This window comes from Arachis hypogaea, chromosome 10, assembly GCF_003086295.3.
Source record: "Arachis hypogaea cultivar Tifrunner chromosome 10, arahy.Tifrunner.gnm2.J5K5, whole genome shotgun sequence".
Taxonomy (NCBI): Eukaryota; Viridiplantae; Streptophyta; class Magnoliopsida; order Fabales; family Fabaceae; genus Arachis; species Arachis hypogaea.
In genome coordinates, this window is record NC_092045.1 from 648835 (window position 1) to 670429 (window position 21595).

General features: G+C 32.3%; 3 protein-coding genes across 10 annotated transcripts; 2 read left to right on the top strand and 1 right to left on the bottom strand.

Annotated features, from left to right (window-relative positions):
• Window positions 1-3570: 3570 nt before the first annotated feature.
• Window positions 3571-9635, top strand: LOC112714361 (auxin response factor 6). Of its 8 annotated transcripts, none has more exons than XM_072205627.1 (16): window positions 3571-3754; window positions 3888-4645; window positions 5017-5129; window positions 5368-5466; window positions 5548-5604; window positions 5689-5844; window positions 5932-6016; window positions 6102-6192; window positions 6286-6450; window positions 6537-6659; window positions 6853-6928; window positions 7003-7150; window positions 7239-8111; window positions 8205-8266; window positions 8483-8673; window positions 9251-9635. In XM_072205627.1, exons 2-16 carry the CDS (start codon window positions 4603-4605, stop codon window positions 9444-9446), a joined length of 2478 nt encoding a protein of 825 aa, XP_072061728.1. In that variant the 5' UTR covers window positions 3571-3754; window positions 3888-4602; the 3' UTR covers window positions 9447-9635. The 8 variants fall into 8 exon arrangements, with proteins under 8 accessions (XP_072061728.1, XP_072061730.1, XP_025621726.1 ...); XM_072205629.1 differs by having other exon boundaries at window positions 7242-8111; XM_025765941.3 differs by having other exon boundaries at window positions 7239-8266.
• Window positions 9636-15371: 5736 nt separating this feature from the next.
• Window positions 15372-16256, top strand: LOC112714364 (large ribosomal subunit protein eL38z/eL38y). Its single transcript, XM_025765947.3, has 3 exons — window positions 15372-15515; window positions 15716-15899; window positions 15991-16256. Exons 1-3 carry the CDS (start codon window positions 15513-15515, stop codon window positions 16011-16013), a joined length of 210 nt encoding a protein of 69 aa, XP_025621732.1. The 5' UTR covers window positions 15372-15512; the 3' UTR covers window positions 16014-16256.
• A 222-nt stretch (window positions 16257-16478) lies between these two features.
• Window positions 16479-19713, bottom strand: LOC112714362 (uncharacterized). Its single transcript, XM_025765945.3, has 6 exons — window positions 19412-19713; window positions 18601-18775; window positions 17811-18338; window positions 17209-17620; window positions 17018-17099; window positions 16479-16911 (listed from the first exon to the last, which is right to left on the bottom strand). Exons 1-6 carry the CDS (start codon window positions 19439-19441, stop codon window positions 16708-16710), a joined length of 1431 nt encoding a protein of 476 aa, XP_025621730.1. The 5' UTR covers window positions 19442-19713; the 3' UTR covers window positions 16479-16707.
• Between the last annotated feature and the right edge of the window lie 1882 nt (window positions 19714-21595).

The following is a 21595-nucleotide window of genomic DNA, read 5'->3' on the forward strand; positions in this document are numbered from 1 at the left end:
TATATATGTTGCTAATTATTGGATAGGATAATTGGCACAATTGGTAAAAAATAAACTCAAATTTTATAAAAAGACAAGTTCGGTTTTTGCTGTTGATATGAAACTAATTTAAGGGGTTTAATTTGTAAATATTATCCCATAAATGCATTGTGGTGTCAGAGCTGGAACTAGATTAAATTTTGGGGAAGGGTCAAAAATTAATTTTATAATGAAAAAATATTAAAATAAAACTTTTAAAAGAGATTAAACTAAAAATTATATCTAATTATTTATTAAAAAAAAAAGTTTGTTACATGAAGTTTCGCCTCCTGATTGTGGTGTATGTTTTGAACGAAATGAAGATAAAAAATGTAGGAGTCAAATTAGAAAGATAGAATACATAAATAAAAATGTTCGGAATTAACTTTTTTTTTTTCAGATAATATTAGTTAATTTATTGAAAAATATTTTATTTATTTTAATTTATAAATTTTTTTATTTAAATTATAAATTTACATTTTAAAATTAGTTAATATTAAATAACTAAAATTTAATTTTCTATAATTTTTATATAAATATAAAAAAATGCATAATTAATTTTTAGTTAGTTAACATTAGTCAACTTTATAATTTAGAGTTTATAATTTATCGTACAAAATTAAAAGTTTATACCATAAGATCTAAAATTTAAAATAAGTAAAATAATTTGACTAAAAAAATTAATTTCCTAATATTATTCTAAATATATTAGTTATATGTATAATAATTGAAATTGAAATGTAAAATTATATTCAAGGGACAAATCATTATTCACAATTTAAAAAAGAGAGACATAATTAATTAGGGGTATTGTTATTATTAGGAAAGAGTAATGTCTATCTAGGTCTATGATGTCTAATAATTCGGCTGTTAACCCTACCTAGCTACTCTAAGTTGGGTTGTACGAATTTAATTTTGACCTTAGCTTGTTATATTTTGTCTCGTAGTTGTAGTGTTATATTTGGATTAGTGAGATTCAACTCAAATATTGTTCTCTTTGAAAAGGATAATTATAAAATTGTGTGACCTTATTAACAGTATATGAAAAATTTCGAATGTACCGGAAAGACCGCTGTTCTAATTATTTTAATCGTTGATTTAATTAATATATATATATATTTAATTTAAATTAACAGTTAAAACAATTGAAATATAATATTTTTGATATACTTAAATCTTTTCTAACAGTATATTGTAATTATGACTTAAAGTAAAATAGGAATAATATTAAGTCCTTTCATTTTAAATTAATTGTATATTTTTTATAATTTTATATTTGTTTCAAATTAATCATTATATATTTTTAGATTTCAATAACTCATTAATTAATTTATATCTAATATGTTCTTTAAACAATTATTATGGAAAGAAAATACTAGCAAAAATTATAATCATATAAAGAAAAAAGGTGTAATAATTAATAATAAGGATATTTTTATTTTTAAAATTTATATCAATAAAATTTAATATTATCTTAATAATTATACACAATTAAAAGAGATAATTAATTTAAAATGGAGGAGTAATAATCCATAAGAATCCAGGTTTATTTGATACTATATATACACGTAGATACGTAATTAAAAACTTTTTTTTTAATATTGTATTATTAGGGATGAAATCTTTTGTGATAAACTAAATTGTGTGTTAAATATTACTATGACCATCTATAAAACGTTAATAACGTTTCGTGTTTCTTTAATTAAAATAATATTTTTTTAATAAAACATTAATGACATTTTGTATTTTAATAATTAAAATAATATTTTTTATTACAAAACATCAGTAATATTTTATTCTTTTATGATTAAATTTTTTTTATTATTGTAAAACGTCAACAACGTTTTGTACTACCACTACAACGGTATAAAACACTAAAATAATCAGATATTTTTATATTTATATTAAAATTATTTATATATAAAAATTTTAGCCACATAATTAATAATTTTTTTCTATTTACATAAACACTGCAAGACTTGTCAGTGTTGGGTGAACTGGCCCGGATATGGTAGGGCTTTGTTATAAATTTGGATTTAACTTTGCATATTATTTGTATAAACTTGAATTAATACTTTTCTACCCCCCTCCTTTCTCAAAAGAATTCCAGTTATTTTATTATAATTAGTTGTATTAAAATATGTAATAATAGAGTGGCAAACCATTTTGCTAATTAATAAGATATAAATTCCATGATTTCAACTGAAAAATGGAAAATAGTTGATTAGGTATTATATATATGAGACGCTGAATAATCTTCTCTATCCTATTATGGATAGATGGTTGAACTCCAAGTTGGATATTGCATTGTCAAAATCAATGCACCTGCACTTAAGTAGATTTTTCAATTGGTCCAATCTTCCCTACTCTTCTTTAATGGCCCTTCCTACCAAAACCTCCCCATCATATTCTCTTTCACTATACAACTCTACGTAGCCGTATCCGTACAGATACATGCATGCATGTAAATACATATCTATGTATTATACTACTCCCCTCACCTTCCCATGCAAAAAAAAAGCCGATTATTTTAGTAATGATCAATATTTTTAGACATTATTGTGCACTTGTTGAAGAATATAAATAGAAAATTTTAACTTTTTGATGTATTTAATTTAGAGGAATACTAGGGGGCCAGCAATTTTGGTATTTTCTAATCATTAATTGGTCATCAATAATGTTTTTAATGGTGTGAGATTACATCTAATAGTAGGAGATCACTCAATTTTGTTTTGATAGTTAAGTGCTGAACAGAAAATACAAAAATTGCTGGCCCTAGACTTTTCTTTTAATTTATTTTCAATTTAATATTCTTGATAAGTTAAGCATTTTAAGACAGAAATATAAAAATAAAAATATGTAGATATAAATTTATTTAAATACAAAGAAAAGAAGGTATATATTTTCAATTTTTTTATAATTATTATTTACTCACTTAATAAAAGTTGGACATAGACTGATATATATAATAAAATAAGTATGTATTTACATAATTCTTTGTCCTATCTATATTTTTTGTCACCTGATTTGTATTTTGTTTAACATAACATGTGCATATATTTTAATCATACTCACATAAAAATACAAAAATGTATGTAATCGTAATAGTAGAAACTTAGTTGCAGTTGACTTCACGGGAAGTTGATAACTAAGAACTGTTAGATAATTTGACTGATTTGACTAAATTTTTATTTAATGGTTCTCAACTATCAACTTCATGTGAAGTTAACTGTACCTGAATTTTACCAATCGTAATAGGTGAAGGAACGAATGAATTTAGTTTACTATATGATTGAGAGAATAAGAACACTAACACTATCGTCCAAAGTTAGAATGTTGAGGGCGATGTAAAATTTTAAATTTCCGAACAAATGATGATAAACTTAGTAGTAAGTAGTAACAACTAAGAAGACATAAGAGGTTAGTTAATAATAATAAACTGTAAAAGTAGAAAATATACAAGTAAATGAAAAATAGAATAAATAAGAAAAGAAAAAGGAAAACAGTGAAACGTTCTCTCATACTAGAAAAAATCTGACAGCAGTACATAGTGTGTTTCTCCCTCTTAAAATGACACCAAAAAATAATGACGGTTGTGTTCTCACTTCTCATAGTCATTTGCATTGATTGATTGAAGCTGAGAGAGAGAGAGAGAGAGAGAGAGAGAGAGAGAAAAGAGGGGAAAGAAATAGTAGTAAGTATAGTAAGTAGCAACAAGCATGGACACAGCAACAAGGTGCAACTAGTACTATTACTATTACAGTATTACTATTACTACTACTGCCACCATCACCATAAACCATAAACCATAATCACAGCCATGCTTTTTTTCTAACTCATTATTTTGTTTTTCTTCTTTGCCATTACAGGAAAATAAAATGAGCCAAACGCTATAAACCTGACCCCTGGATTCTATTTGGTACTCCTGAATATATAATACACAAACACACACTTGTTTATTTTTTTTCGTGCCATCAAAAACCTCCCCACCGCTATTCACTTTCCAAGTTTATCACTTTATCTCTTTCCTTCTTCTGGGTTTTGCTTCTTTTCTTGAGATCTGTTCTCTTCTGAGATCTGTTTGGTTTTGCAAGTTTGTTCTGTTATTCAGCTTCTTGGGGCTATTTCCTTTGAACTAAGTTGGTTGCTTTATTTTGGTGGTATGAGGTATTTGGTTGAAGATTGGAACCTGGGGTGGTGGGGGTTGAGGAGGAGTATTAGCGAATGAGGCATAAAGCTATAGTCTTTTGCAGTGATACTGGTTTTGGTTGAAGGGTGGGAATCTTGTAGGAGGTGTGTACAAGGTTCTGTTTCTAAGAGATTTTGAGATTGGTTTTGGTTTTTGTTGTTGAAGGGGAACAAGAGGATAACAAGAATGATATTCTGTAGGGGGAAAGAAGGGACTAAAAGCTTGGTTTTGTGGTGTGGGTGTCATTTTCCCAAGACTTTGTTGCTCAATTGGTCTACTTAATAAGAAGGTGCTTTTATTTGGAATCATTGATTGTGTGTTGGGACAGCTCAATTTTATTTTAAGGTTACAACAACTTGTTGAATTCCCTTTCTTTTTCTGCTGAAAGAGAAAATATGAGACTTTCTTCAGCTGGTTTTAGTCCTCCACCACAAGAAGGTATGTTTAACTCTTTGCTTTTTGCAGGTTTTTCTTCACCTCATTCATCTCTTCTTGTTTCCTAGTTGCTTTTTGTGTTAAAAAGTTTTGGAATTTTTTTATGGGCGCTTATTGAAGTTTTTAATTTAATGTCCACTGTCCAACATATGGTTTTGTTCATACAAAATGTATTTGAAATTTTTGAGGTGGGGATTAGGAAAATCAAAGCCTTTTTTTTTTAGCTGCAGTTTTTTCAAGCTTCATTTTCACCAAAAAAAATGTGTAGCAGCCACTTCTTCTGGTGCTTGCTCTAGTGTTTCGAGATCTTGGTTTTCTTTACATCAATTTGTTGTTTGAGCAAGTTATGATGAAATTTTGGTGGTGTTTTGCAGGGGAAAAGCGAGTTCTGGACTCAGAACTTTGGCATGCATGTGCTGGTCCCCTTGTTTCTTTACCCGCAGTTGGGAGCCGTGTGGTGTACTTTCCACAAGGTCACAGTGAACAGGTATGTTGAAAATATGATATTAGATTATTATTATCATTATTATTAAGCATAATAAAGTGATGATCATTTTCTGGGCTTGAAGATTGTTTCTTGTCTCTTGTCTCTCTATCTTTTATTCTTGTTACCACTGTTAATTTGGAGGATGGGGTTTAATTAACAACACTTAACCCATGATAGAAACCAACCAGTACATGACCTTCATGTAATTTTTGATCTGATTTTGTTCTTTTGATCTCAGGTGGCAGTGTCAACTAATAAGGAAGTGGATGCTCATATCCCCAACTACCCAAGCTTGCCACCCCAACTCATTTGTCAACTCCATAATCTTACTATGCATGTATGGGATTATTCACCTAACTTTTTATATTTGAGTTTGCTAGCTCTTGTTTTGATTTGATTAATTATTTTGGGGATTCAGGCTGATGCTGAGACCGATGAAGTGTATGCACAGATGACCTTACAACCTTTGAATCCTGTATGGTATCTTGTCTTACCTGATAACTGATTATTACAGTTTGTATAAGTTATATCTTTGTTTTTACTGTGATGATGTTTGCAGCAAGAGCAAAAGGAGGCGTATCTTCCAGCAGAGTTGGGAAGTCCAAGCAAACAGCCAACAAACTACTTCTGCAAGACTTTGACAGCCAGTGACACAAGCACCCATGGAGGATTCTCTGTTCCTCGCCGAGCAGCAGAGAAAGTGTTTCCTCCATTGGTAAACTTACTCCAGAGACATGCTACAAACCTTGCACTTAGCTCATCAAATCTGTTAACTTTGTGATTTTATGATTTTGATGTACAGGATTTCTCTCAACAGCCTCCTGCTCAAGAGTTGATTGCAAGGGATTTGCATGGCAATGAATGGAAATTCAGACATATCTTTCGAGGTGAGTTGTAAAGTGGACATTGATTCAGTGTTGGGGGATGAAGAATGAAGATGAGATCAGTTTGAAATTCTTTCAATTTATGCAGGCCAGCCTAAAAGGCATCTACTCACAACTGGATGGAGTGTTTTTGTTAGTGCTAAAAGGCTTGTTGCTGGTGATTCTGTGCTCTTTATCTGGCAAGTAATTTAATTCTTTCCGGCTCATTAATTATGTTTTTGAGCTTTGAGAATATTCATGTTTTTAACTTGAGGGCCTGTTTTCTTTCATAGGAATGACAAGAACCAGTTGCTTCTTGGCATCCGACGCGCGAATCGACCACAAACTGTGATGCCTTCCTCAGTGTTGTCAAGTGATAGCATGCATTTGGGGCTTCTTGCTGCTGCAGCTCATGCAGCTGCAACCAATAGTCGTTTCACTATTTTCTATAATCCACGGTACAAAAAGTAGTGCATGCATACTTGTTAAAATCTCTGTTCCAAGGTTAATTTGCCTGGGATTGACATGATCTTCTTAAATTCAGTGCTAGTCCATCAGAATTCGTCATACCTCTGGCAAAGTATGTTAAGGCTGTGTATCATACTCGAGTTTCAGTTGGTATGCGCTTCAGGATGTTGTTTGAAACTGAGGAGTCCAGTGTGCGACGGTATGTTTCCAAATCTTTTCTTAATGGTGAAAAGTCAGGTGCAGTCGATTTCACCTAAAGTTGATAACTGAGAGCCGTTAGATGATTTGACTGATTTGACTAAATCTTCATCTAACGGCTCTCAACTATCAACTTCACGTGAATACCATGTAAATGCCTGCATTTGCTGAATCATAGCTTGTTGTTTTGGCAGATATATGGGCACAATAACTGGCATTAGTGACTTGGATGCTGCCAGGTGGCCAAATTCACATTGGCGCTCAGTGAAGGTTTGTAAGGAGCATTATATTATTGTTATTTTGTAGCATGTTCAAGTGTTATCATTGATTGAGTTGGATTGCAGGTTGGTTGGGATGAATCCACTGCAGGAGAGAGGCAACCTAGAGTGTCTCTTTGGGAGATTGAGCCATTAACAACATTTCCTATGTATCCATCTCCATTTCCTCTACGCCTTAAACGACCTTGGCCTCCAGGACTACCATCATTCCATGGTAAACCTTGCCTCCTCCTATAGACCATTTCATTTCAACATTGCAAAACAATTAAGAAATTCTCATTGTGCTCCCCATGAAATGCTAGCAGGATTGAAGGACGAAGATTTTGGTATGAGTTCTCCACTGATGTGGCTGCGAGACGCCGACAGGGGTGGTCTTCAGTCTCTAAATTTTCAGGGGATTGGAGTTAGTCCTTGGATGCAGCCGAGGTTTGATCCATCCATGCTGAATATGCAAACAGACATGTATCAAGCTGTGGCTGCGGCTGCACTTCAGGATCCTTCTAAACAGCATCCTTCTTCCTTACTTCAATTTCAGCAGCCACAGAACTTCCCAAACAGGACTGCTGCTTTAATGCATTCACAGATATTGCAGCAATCACCACCTCAGCAAGCTTTCCAAATTGATCAAGAGAATCAGTCACAAACTCCAACACATGTTCAACTGCGTCCACAGCACCAGAACTCATTCAATAACCAGCTTCACCATCACAACAACCAGCAACAGCAACCACAGCAGATTTCCAATGCAGTGTCTACAATGTCTCAGTTTGTTTCAAGTTCAGCAACTCAGCCTCTCTCACCACCTGTGCAAGCTATCTCTTCCTTGTGCCAACAGCAAAGCTTTTCAGATTCAAATGGAAACCCTGTCACCACTGCTAATGTTTCTCCTCTGCATAGTATCTTGGGGTCCTTTCCCCAGGACGAAGCATCTCAGCTTTTGAACCTCCCTAGAAGTAGCTCTTGGATTCCTGTTCAAACATCATCAGCAGCATGGCCGTCGAAGCGAGTTGCAGTGGATCCTCTCCTTTCTTCCGGTGCATCTCAGTGCATTCTGCCTCAGGTGGAGCTGCAGAGTAGTATTTCTCAAAATGCAGTTACATTACCACCCTTTCCTGGGAGGGAGTGCTCAATAGACCAAGAAGGAAGCACTGATCCACACAACCATCTTTTATTTGGTGTTAACATAGAGCCTTTAACACTTCTTGTGCATAGCCATGGTGACTCTCCCACCATTCCATTTCAAACTTCTAACTACATGAGTACTGCAGGTGCCGATTCTTCAGGCTTCCTGCATCCCTCAGAAAATATGCCCAACAAAACCTTCGTGAAGGTTAGTTTTCCTCTGCTTAATCAATGGTAGAAATTCAGGTGTAGTCAACTTTACATGAAGTTGATAACTGAGAGTCGTTAGATGATCTGACTCATTTGACTAACTTTTCATCTAGTAACTCTCAATTACTAACTTCACGTGAAGTCGACTGTACCTGAGTTTTCACCTTAATCAATTCATCTCCTTATTCAATATCTGATTCATTTTTGCTTACAGGTTTATAAGTCAGGGTCCTTCGGAAGATCACTGGATATCACTAAATTCAGCAGCTACCATGAGCTGCGCAGTGAACTAGCTCGCATGTTCGGCCTAGAAGGCGAGCTGGAGGACCCTTTGAGATCAGGCTGGCAGCTTGTATTTGTAGACCGCGAGAACGACGTTCTTCTCCTCGGCGATGGCCCGTGGCCGTAAGTACTAATTAGTAACGAAAATGTTTGATAACCAAAGAAAATTAGCTAAAAACATCCATAACTTACTATATTTAGCGTTCATTAAGGTAATGTTTGTTTTGAGGTACTGACACATAGACTGAGAGGTTGAGACTTAGCATCATCTTTGTTGGTTCAGAGATTGGGACTAAAATTTCAGTATTTCAGTACCTCCAAAAAGTAGCGATAGAGATTGAAATTTTAATAACATTTTATACTTAAAATACTCTTATTTCAATTAATTAATTTCAATTTTATCTTTTGTGCAAATTAAATTAGAATTTTATTTTTGTTTCAATTTCTATCTCACACTTTGTACTAAACAGAATACTCAGATTTATTTCAATTCTCTTAATCTCGGTCTCTTAGTCTTAGTCTTTTCATCTCTGTCTCTTCACCAAACACTATCTAATTGTTGCGACAATTAATAAATGCTAAATAAGACAAGTTGTGACTGTTTGTTTTGTGTCCCTAGCATTACCGATTGGTAATTACTAATTACCCCATGCTTCTTTCTCTTGTTTATCACACATTTATGATCATGTTTGTTTCACAGGGAATTCGTAAATAGTGTATGGTGCATCAAGATACTATCACCGCAAGAAGTGCAGCAAATGGGAAACTCCGGCCTCGAGCTCTTGAACTCAGTTCCGGTCCAAAGGCTCTCTAACAGTATCTGTGATGACTATGGGAGCCGAGACTCCAGAAGTTTAAGCACCGGGATAACCACGGTGGGATCATTAGACTACTGAATCAAATTAAAGTTACTAGGCATTTCTTCCATATTTTGTAATATTATAGTCTCTACTCTTAAGCCTTCTGTTTTTTTGGTTCTTTTGTTTTCATGTTCTTCAGACAATACTGTAACTATATGGCATATAGTCATTGTCCTAGCTACAATATTACAACACCTAATTCCTCAAAGATACTTCTCTCCCTAAGTTTCATTTTTAGTTACCATATATTTTATGATTTTAAGTTACATGAGATAATTTTGGATGTTTAAATAAAGTCAACCTTAGAAAAAGAAGGGTGACTTAGTCTCTTATAATTGCAAAGCCATGTGAAGTAGTGTCCCTATGATCGTTCCATTAATGTGAAAGTGGCGTTATTTGTCGTCTTCTTTGGTTCTGGCCATGCACCCTTTTTACCTTGTTATTGCTTTTGTTTCATGAGTCGCAAAGTGAAATTAATAAAGCTAGCTGTGCATTATTTTGTCCATTTCGAAGTTGTTTAATTATGCTTTCTCCAATTTTGCCTAAGCTGCCATTTATTGGAAGGGAAATTAAATTACTTAGAAATTAAATTAATGGAATTTATTTATTTTATGGATTTAATTGGACACATTAAAGTTATTAATTAAACATTTTTTATAGAAAAGATATAAATTAAAGTTAAGTTTTCAATTTAAAAACTTCTACTCATAATAACTTTAATTTAACACGTGTCTTTATTACATCACGTATTAACCATGATAACCCCTTTATTATGAGTTAGGTACGTACGTAGATTGAAGTTGATAGCGACGAGAACTTCATTGATTCTCATAACGTGAAGTGTTAGATACATTTAATCATAGCTAGTTCCTAGTTTTTTGTTTTCTTCCCCTTGAAAGGTGTTTCACGTTTCAACGAATGCAAGGAGAGCCTAATTTGAGGTTTACTTTTTTAGTTGGCACCATTAGGTACCTTTAGCCAAATTAGGGCACTAGGAACATGTAGGATAAAGCTAATAAGCTTAGAGTTGAGTGTAGGATTGTGTTGTGTAATTGCATTGTCTTCGATAATAGCTATTTGCATATAAACAAAATAATAAATATTTGGGAAAAGGACAAATAAGTGGTTTACCTTTTGATCTTAGATCCTCGAAAATTTGAAAATACATTTAAATTCTTAACCTTTTTTAAAATTTGAATTTATTGATCTCTTATGTTCATTTAAGTTCTTGATCTTTTTAAAATTTAGACTTATCGATCCCTCATGTTTACTTGCATTGGATCTGTCAGACTTAACAGAAAAATCTGATCTGGTTGATACAAATACACACGTGAGAGAGTTTTTAAAATTAGACAAATTAAACTCATAGATCGATATGTCCAAATTTTGAAGAGATCGGGGACTTAAATATATTTTTAAATTTTCAAGAACTTAAATATATTTTTAAATCTTCAAGGACTTAAACGTCTACAGACCAAAAAATCAGGAATCGATTTGTCCTTTTCTCTAAATATTTAAAATATCGAACACAAATTTTTAAATAAAAAATAAAAAGTAAGTATATATTATTATGATATATAATGTTGATAGGAAAGTTATATCTAAAATGATAAAAGAATAAATATTTACAGAATACACAAATGTACAAATTAAGTAATTTCTGTATTATTGTTTTGATGCCCAATACCATGTTGTGGGAGCTTTTTTCTTGGTATGGAATGGTGACCAGGTAGGGCACTATCTATACCAATAATATAAATACTAATAAAATATAGGGTTGGCAAACCAACAAACCTTACCCCCACCTTATTTTACTTGTATTTATAGTTGGGGATGATATATTCATTCTTAGCTTGTCAATCATATGATATTGTTTTACCACCTTATAATATTAATATTAATAAAATCGTTTTTACTACTGAAATAAACACGATTGTTATTATTTTTGTTTCTTGGGGACTCAGTCAGTCACAGCATGAGTAATAAAAGAAGGTTGTAATAATTATAATAACCTTTGTTTGAACAATTATACATGCAAATTTAATTTACGATGAGAAATTTGGCAATGCAATATTGGAAAGACTTGCATTATGACTATGACTTATTTAGCTTTAACCTTATATATGTATGTACGAGTTGTATTATATTAATTCTCACAAAATTATCATTCTTACGTTAATTTGTTGTCTGGCCAATAGTCACAATAACTAGTGTTTTTATTTGTAATAATATTACGAAAATATATATTTTTTTAAAATAATAATTCACTTTATTTTGACGGTATAGATTATATATGGTACAAAATATTTATAAAATTAAACTATTTTTACACAAAATTTGTAAATTGACAAAATTTTTTGACTAAAAAAGACTAAAGTATCTATAGATAAAAAATCAAATAATAACATTTTTAATTATTATTTTTATATGAAAAATTCTAATTTTTTATTAATAATTAATTTTAACATTCGTTATCTAAAATTTAAAATAATTTAACGTGTATAATTTTACATTTAATTATGTGTTAAGTCTGTTGCACAAATAGAAATAATTAATTTTTATACTTGTTATTTAAAAATAATATTTTTTCTCTCTCTATGTATATAAAAATATAATTAGATATTAGCATAAAAAATTATACTGATAGTTATAAAATTAACTCAAAATTAATTTTTTTAAAACAATTGAATCTTGATTCTAACTTTTAATTATAACATTAGTATTCTCTCCAAATTATATGTAATAAATATTTAAAAAAAGAAAAATAAAAATATAGATTAGAAAGATAAGGATAAAAATTTAAAACTAAATAAAAATTAAAAAATTATGTATATCATAATAATATTTTTTATTTGAATTATATTATTTTGTTAATTTTATTTTTTATAGAACAGAAAGATAGAAAAAATAGAGAATGAGAGAAAAAAGAGACAAATATAAAAATAAAAAATGAGAGTAAAAGTGAGAATTTGTTAATTTTGGAAGAAAAAATTTTATTTTAATTATAAAAAAATATCGGATGACATATTTTGATTTGTCAAATTACTAATACAAAATGTAAATTATATATAGAATAAAAATAGTTGAGTGAAATAGAAAAATAGAAAGAGGTATATGAGAGAATTTAGGAAGGGAGTTTATAAATTTAAAAAAAAAATTTCTCTTAATTTTAATAAGAGAGTGTCATGTGAAACATTTGATTATTAAATTAGATAATAATATATGATACATAATATAAGTATATTTCAATGTCAATTTTAATTTTAATACAATTAAAGAATATTATGTTGCATATTTTGATTGTCAAATTAGTAATTAGTCATTGATATTGATAATGATATATAAAATAGATAGAGTGGTTGAAGAAATGAGAAAAATAGAGAAAGGAAGAGGGAGGAAGGGAGAACTTTTTAATTTTGGAGAGAAATATTTAATTTCAATTGCAATGAGGGAGTGACATGTGGCACATTTTAATTGTAAAATTGTGAATGCAACCTCACAATTAGGTGGAAATTCGTCAATATCATTAGAAAACACCTCTGAAAACTTACAAACAACCGGAATTTGCTCAAGACTCTGGTCATCCCCCGAAACACCCCCGTTAACAGCATGATACCCTGGCACTAATAACCAGAACAGTTCACTGTCATGGAATTCAAATAGTAGCTATTCGCCACAACCAGCCCTTCCGTGTCCTCCCGACATAATAAAGTATACTGATTTCTCAGAACAGTCGAGCAAAACATGGTTTTTAGATAATCAGTCCAGTACGAGAATGAGATCCAGACCAGTTATCAGTAAACATATCAAGTCATGAACGAAATCACGTTGTTGTACTCGAAACGGAACTTGTGGACATCTTAACCTAGTCACCATAGATTCATGGGTAGCATTATACACCTTTAAATCATAACCCAAGACTACTATTTTCAACCCTAATTCATCAGTCTTCTCAAACGCAATGAATGAATGTGTTGCTCCAGATTCAAACAAAGCACTTAAAACTTTACTGGCTATCTCACAGTTACCTCTAATCAGTGTCTCTGATCCCTCAGCACCTGCTGTAGAAGTAGTGTAAACTCTCTCCGACTGCTGTACTCTAACGGTCTCATACTTCTTCTTCTCTTGATAATTCCTAGCCAAGTGCCCAGGCTGTCAGCAAACGTAGCATACCCCCGTTCCAAATCTGCATGTGACTCCAGGATGATACTTCCCGCACCTCTGACAGCTTAAATTCTTTTGTGGCTGCTTTCTAAACCTCCTTCCTTGATTGGCATTGTTATTCGGTCTCCTAAAACTGCCTTTACCCTGATTAGGTTGCTGAATAAATCTCCCAACGCTTAAAGTTTCTTCTTATTGGTGCAAGATTTCTTCCTAAAGTTCTCTGAAAAGGCATCCTCATGCTTCCCTTTTTCACTGCGGCTTTTTTCACACATTCTTCCGCCACTCAGTTCTTATTTACGAGTTCGAAAAAGACACTGATTTCCATTGGTACAACGAAACTCAAAATATCGCTTCGAAGGCCTCCCTCATACTTGATATATTTCCATTCAACAAAATCCTCAGGAGCTCCTTGACAAATTAGCGGCACATTTCCTCAAACCTATTCGTATACTCCGCGATGGTCATCTGACCTTGTTTCAATTGCAGCAATTCAAGTTTTTTGGCGTTTCTGACAGAACTGGAAAAATACTTCTTGTAGAACTCTATTCGGAACAATTCCCAAAAAATCATGACACCATCTGGCAGCAGGATATGTCGTGTTTCCTACCACCAATACTGAGCCTCGACTTGCAGCTGATAAGTTCCAAATTCAACCCACTATTCTTCAAAAATCTGCTGAGCCTGCAGTGTCCTCTTCATAGCCTGAATCCAATTGTTTGTTTCAATGGGGTTTGATGTTTCCCTAAAAATCGAAAGATGAACTTTTAAAAATGCGGCAAGTGTCATAGGGCCTTCTTTACTATGATTATTCCCATGATTACCATTGTTTATTTGATTACCCAGTGTCTCGGCTGTCGCCTGCATAATCACAGCCATATTTTTCAGGACAATCATAAAGTCTACAAGGTCATTTTCTATCAGTCAAGAATTAGCATTGTCTATTCTATCTCTGTTTCGCCCGTCACCGCGTTCATGAGTCGACATCTGGTTCTATACACACTAAATTCAAAATTAATTTTAATAGATTAATTTTCAGTTTCATTAAATAATAGATTGAAGATTAATTTTAATAATGCAGCATGCACGTGCAATGTAAAGTGTTTTATTCACAGTGTATATTAACTGCCAACAGTTTGTACCGAGAGGTTCTAGTTTGAGGAAAGTCTCATTTCAATTTCAATTTAGGACATGCATATGCATTTGAGTTTATCCTAACTTTATATTGATAGTGTATAAATAGAAGATTGATTAAAGTAATTTTTGTTGGTAAAATTCGCGTGCAGTGTGTCTATATAAAATTAATATTTAAGAATTTTTAAATAATTTAATAATTTTAACTAAATTATTATTTAATAATTATTAACTATTAATTTTATATAAAATAACTGTCTGTAAATTTTTATTTTTTAATTTTTATTGTAAACCACCAAAACCTACAAAATAAAAAAATATCTTATAATTTAAAAAATTTAGGAACTAATAACTAATAAATAAAAGAATTTAACCTAACACATGTTCTAAATCTTCAGGCCACATGTTAAATTTATAAATTAAAAAAATTTATTAAAAATATAAAAAATTTAAATTTTTGATATATTTATTTTATATTTATTAAATAAACATATTTAAATTTTTTTACTAATAATAAACTTAGAGCACATTTTAGTTAAATTCTAAATAAAAATAAAATATTAAAGTGAGCACTAAGCCTAATGTAGTTGGTAAACGCAAGTCTACAATATGGGCTTTGACGATTATTAGGGAAGGTTTATGGGCTGGCATTGGTTTGGGCTTTAGGGTCCAATTTCAGAGGGGTTGGATTAGGGTTTACGAGGGGGAAGAACGAAGACATATACATAATACATTGCATTCATTTTGGTTCCCTTTGCGGCTTCTCCTCTTTCTCACTGCACCCGTTGTTGCTTTGAAGTTGGAACCATGGTATGCCAATTTCACTTTCTCGAATGATCCCGTTTAATGAATTGTTAGGTTTTTGCAAATTAGCTACTCAGAGTTGTTTAAACACTATTGCATCGTTGATTGGTTATGGTTTATAGTCACTAATCATGTGTATATAAAGTTGTGTTCTTGAATGTTAATTTTGCAATGGTGTGTGATTGAGCTTATTTGTGTGTAAAAAGCCGAAGCAAATACATGAGATAAAGGATTTCCTTCTAACAGCAAGAAGGAAGGACGCAAGGTCAGTGAAGATAAAGAGGAGCAGAGATGTTGTTAAGTTCAAGGTCAGGTGCTCCAAGTACCTCTACACTCTCTGTGTCTTTGATCCTGAAAAAGCTGATAAATTGAAGCAATCTCTCCCTCCTGGTAAGAGAGATGATTATAATACTCGGTTAAAATGAATGTTTTTTTTTTTATTTAATGACATTTTGTCTTATAAAGTTGTTGGTATTTTCAGGTTTGAGTGTGCAAGACCTGTAAAGGTGTTGAACAAGTGTTTGTTTGAGAGGCTTTTGATGTTTGTTTTCATTATATTCTGATAAACATTGGGATATTTGTGAGTTAGTTGGTCTTCCTATTTAGATAGTCGTCCTATATAAGAATAGAACATGGTTGTTTACTTTTTTTTGTTTCATTTGTTATGAATGCATATTGTTTTCTGTCTAATGGAAGATGTCTACTCTGTCAAACTAAATATGGAGGAATTCATCGCCTTTTTCTGAATTTTTGGCTGATGTTCTTTTCTCAGTATAGTTACAAGTTACAACTTACAGGTATCAAGTTACTATGCTCAAGAGTGCAATCATATAAATCTTCTAAGCAATAGCGCAAAAATTGAAGTTCACTAATTGTTGATTCTCATTCATTTAACGTTGCTCTCTTATTTCTGTGATGTCAACTTCTTTAGTTCTCGGTAGACAAACATATGAACCAATAGATACAAAATTCAAGAAATTTAGAGAGCCCAAATATTAAGTAATTCAAAATATTGCATGGTTTGGTGAAAGCAAATGTTTCATTTTGAAAAGAACAATAAATTTTCTGCTTGTAAACTCGAGAAAATGGTGCCCTCTATCAATAGTCTAGCCATTCATGAATGTGGCCGAAAAATACATACAGAAACTGAACCAATTTTGGCGAGTAGTGTTGTAATTTCATTTTCATCCTCAGAATGTCACAACAAACCACAGCAAATGTAATTGGAGGAGGGTATTCTTCCAGATTGGCGTATGTATTCTCCTTTTGCTGCGATTCTTGCTGCTTCTCGATTCTTTCTAGCTTCAGCTGCTGCGAGTTTTTCCTCTGTTCTTTGTCTCAGCATAGCAATCTTTTTCACCGCCTTTGCCCGAGCTTGAGCTTTCATTTGCTCAACTTTGGCCTATAATATGTTAAGAACTCAGTCAGTGGTAAATTTGCTACACAAATCAATTGAATGTCATTAGTCTTGGATCAAATCTATGATCTGTGCTAAGTAGTTTTAGTACCTCGATTCTTCTCATTTCTGCTTCTAATTTTGCCTTTTGTTGACTTTCCCATGCTTGAATTTTTATGTCCTCGCGCTTGTATCTGCAAATTGAAACATGTTAACATCAAAAGGAAGAGCATGGTTTATTTTATTTAAAAGAAAAATGTTGTTTTTACTTTAGTCCATAGACAATGTGAATAATGAAGAAACCTTGCAGTATATCTAGATTTCTCAGCTTGCTCCCATGAAGCTGCGCGTTTTTGGAATTCGATTCTGCTGCGATCTTCTTTATTCAAGTCCCAAGAAGATGTTTTCTTCTTAACCTTTTCATCATGGCTTGCCCATGCAGCAATGTTCATCTTACCAAGCTGCACACCAAGGGCTTCAATCTCTTTCCTTGTCTTAAGCTTCATTTCTTCTTCAGACAGCTTTTTTTCAGTGCTTTCAACTGGAGACGGAGGATTCGCGCCCCTCCTAGGAGTTGAAGGCATTGATGGTGCTGGACTAAGTACCGGAGTTATTGAACCAATTGGAGTAGAAGTTCGCGAAGGTCCCTGACTTGTCGTGGGGGTCATTTCAGTTCCCATGTCTCTCATTGCAACAGATCTTATCCCAGGAACGGCTTCATCATAATTTATAAGGATATAGTTAGTTAATGTTCCTAACTAATCATTGAGCATTGTAAAAAAATCAATCCTATTTATGTTCTTCTATGATCAATCATATCCTAATTCCATGAAAATAGTCAAGTATGCTGACAAATTTTGATGTAACAATTCATGACATTGGGTGCAATGAGATCTTCTACATACCTGTCTTATCATCTGCTTCCTTTAAACCTTTGGTTTCTGGAAAAGATTCCATTACTGGAACATGAACTCGTTCTGTTTCTGCCACTTTGGCTTTTGGTAGCTTATTATCAAAATAATCAGAATCTGGTGCAACCTTGATCATACTAGTTGTGAAGCGATTCACTTGGTTCTGTAAAGCATTCTTTTTTGTGTAACCAGCTTGAATATTTTGCCTATTCATTATCCATTTCTCTGCATCATTCCACTTGGATGGAATAGGCCTTAATAGGAACCTTGTTGCAGGATTGTTCACTGGTCTCTCTTTATGGAACTCGAAACTTGATGAACTAGCACTACTATCGCACTCAATGTTTTCATCGTCTGTTGTTTTCGCTAGGGGAATTATTGTACCTGACTTACCATTATCAGCATTTTGAGAATGCTGCATTTTTATGAGGTCCAGGTTACCATAACAAGTCTGGCTATTCTGGTGCACCATTGCATCACTTGACAGCTTTAACGGTAGAACCTCTAAGCTTGAAGATGTAACTGAGAAACATGATTTAATTAGTTCCAAATATGTAAATCCTAATATTCTAGACATATGACTTATCTTTGTCCCAAAAAACTCATAATTCAAAGCATAAAAATGTAAAAGAACTACTATATTAGGATAAGCATGAAAAACTCAGCTCCTACAATCATAAACTAGAAATGTGGACCAACCATTGGGATAAATTCTGCAAAATTGCATATTTGAAATGAAAATGTAATGTTGAGAGAGTAAGAAGAGAGAAATGCAACTGTAGACCTTCATCAAGAAGGTTGTTAGTCTCTGAGGCAAGTAAGCTGTTCTTCACAAACTCAGCATCATCATGCTTTGAAGGGGAAGTTCTGGTTGAGTTACAGTTGGATCCATCTTTCTTCTTAAGATGATGAGGCCCTGTAAGCTTCATCCTTAGTTTACTAGGAGAAATCATTCCACTCTGCATTTATGCAAAGCAATGAACCCTCATTAAACACCTATAACTCCAATGAAAAGTTTTCAAAGCACAATCCAACTTCAACAAAGAAAACCAGTACTAGTTGTTCAGTCTCTTCTCACCACAATGTCCACCTCCACATATTTCAATTCAGAATTACATTTTCCACAGAAGAAAAAACAAGTGTAATTGAGATTGAACTAAGCACTATTCTTTCTGCCCCACACAGCCAACAACTAGTTTGGACAATGCATGGCTTCAAGTTACTTTTACTGTTAAAAGTAGAGAAAAAAAAATAAAACCAAAAGCAGAATTTTCAAACCATGTTAACAACTTTACTTGGAGGGAATCAGTGTAACTATTAACAAAGTCTTGTAAGCAAACAGAAGCAATGACTGTTCTGAAATTCACCCTGATAAAACCACACACACACACGTAGACACACACAAATATAGACAATATCACCACAAAAACAAACAAAAAAAAGTTTCAAATTTTATGAACAAAACCAACAAGCTTGAATAATACCCCACAAGATCAACCACTGCATTAAATACAAAAAGTTCAACAGTTGAAGGGAACATTAACATTGGCTTATTGAACATATCACATCAGAGGTAGCAACAAAATAGCATTTACCTGAACTTTGCCAATCCTCTCATACTCCATTGTATATAGTATTCTTTCAATTTCAAGTCTCAGTCCAACTTGCAAAGCTAGTTCAGCAAGAAAAACAAGTGTGTATCAATGCAGCATGTGAGTGAGTGACAACACAAAAATGTAACAGGATAGCAATGTGTGTGTGAATTTTGAGGTTGCTTGCTGTGGATGTTATGTTTTGTATCTGATCCAAGTATGTTCTTCCACCACGTGGGGGCCCACTTAATGTGTTGAAAGATCTGTCATGTGTGTGGGGACACACACTGTTGTTTTGAATGCTCTTCTTGTTGGGTTGTGTGTCCCTATCTATAGTCCCATTCCAACCCAGAAATTCATTAACATGAAATAAAGTTAATATGATTAACTTATGGATTTAATAGACAGAAAAATGCAATTATGTTCAGTTTTTCTCAGCTATTACTTAGAGTCGTTTACATTCTTTAAGTTTCATTAACTGATTATAGTATTGCACATTATTACATGTTATGTTTCTGACTCCTTTAACATCTCATATTCAATGAAGGGAAAGAAACAAAAATGAGATCATTGAGATTTGAAGCAATAGATAAGGAAATGATTTTGGTCAGAGTGTTTGGAACAGTGTCAGTGGGTAATGGCAATGATGAAAAGTTTGATTTTCAATTTCCTCTGCTAGTAACTGCATGAGCAGCTTGGTCATAATCCTTGATCAAACACAAAAACTTGCTACAAAAAGAAGTGGCAATAAATTTGCAAAGAAAAATACTTTATGAACCGAAACTTCAACTTACATTTTGGAGCAGCAACTCTACTAGCATTAATGTTATTATTATAGCATTTTTAAAGTTCCAGTCATAGCAATAATTACTCTAGCAGATGAAACTTTTATGCACTTTAATTAAAAAAATATGGTAAGTTGTTATTATAATGGATAGTTTAATAGTTATCACTAAAGTTCGTTTTAAACAAAAAAGAAAAAGAAAAAAATTGAGACCCTTTTAGTAAAAGTAATTAAAGATTTTCTTCTACCCTATGATGCACAGACACGGAACACGACACGACATGAGACACGCCGATACGCGTATTTTAAAATCTGACATGACACAGGGACATATATACATATAAAATATAAAGTATTTGTTATATAAATTGTAATAATATTTTGATATTTTATTGATATTAAAATTTTTAATTTTTTTTAATGTCTTATTTGAGTTATATCAAGTATTTAAAATATTATTTGTTTTAATAAATAATAATATATACTATATATAAATTTATTTTTAAAATATATATTAAGAATAAGACTGAATACGATGATACGTGATGGTATTTAGGTGTGTCCAGGTGTGTCTGAACAATAATTTTTTATTTTTCAATAAGACACGGATGACTCCAGCAGACACGCGTGTCAGACAAGTGTCGATGAGTGTCGTGTCCGACACGTCCGTGCTTCATAGCTTCTACCATAAACATGTTAAAAAGCCTCTCTTATTTTCTTGGGATAGTTTAAAACAAACCTTTAAACCTGAAAATATACTGAAAAAGTTGCAACTTTAAAAAGAGATTTGTGTGAGTGTAATGACCTTGATGCAAGAAATTGCACAGGACAGAATAAAAGATCTTTTTTTTTTTTCAAATTAAAACTACATGTTTGACTGGAAGAACACGCAGCAGTTGTTGCTTTCTGATATTATCACCCTTTGCATGCTTCTCCTTTTTTCAAATCTTTGAAAAAATTAAGTTGTTTTGGTGTGGAATTTTGTTTCCATGTGTTATTTTTCCCCCTACTCCCCTTTGGTCAGGCAATAAGGTTTAATTAGATTTGTTTTTGAAGTCAATGATGGTTTTGTCACGCTTATTGATACCAATTTTTAAAAGTCACATTATTACAATCACATTCAAGAGATGGCACAACTATTCAATACAAATAATGTAAGTAATAAAGTATGTAACCAATGCTTCAAATTTAAATATGGTTGAGATTGGTTAAGCATTGGCGGTTTTAGAAGCTTCAATTACAATTACAAACTGAAATAATGCTCCATTTTTATAATATTATTTATTGCTTTTTTGTTTTGGAAATAAATATAAAACTAGAGTGAGACCCGTGCAATGTGCAGAGAGATAGATTATTTATACTATATAGTATATTTTAATAAATGTTATATTAAAAATATTTTA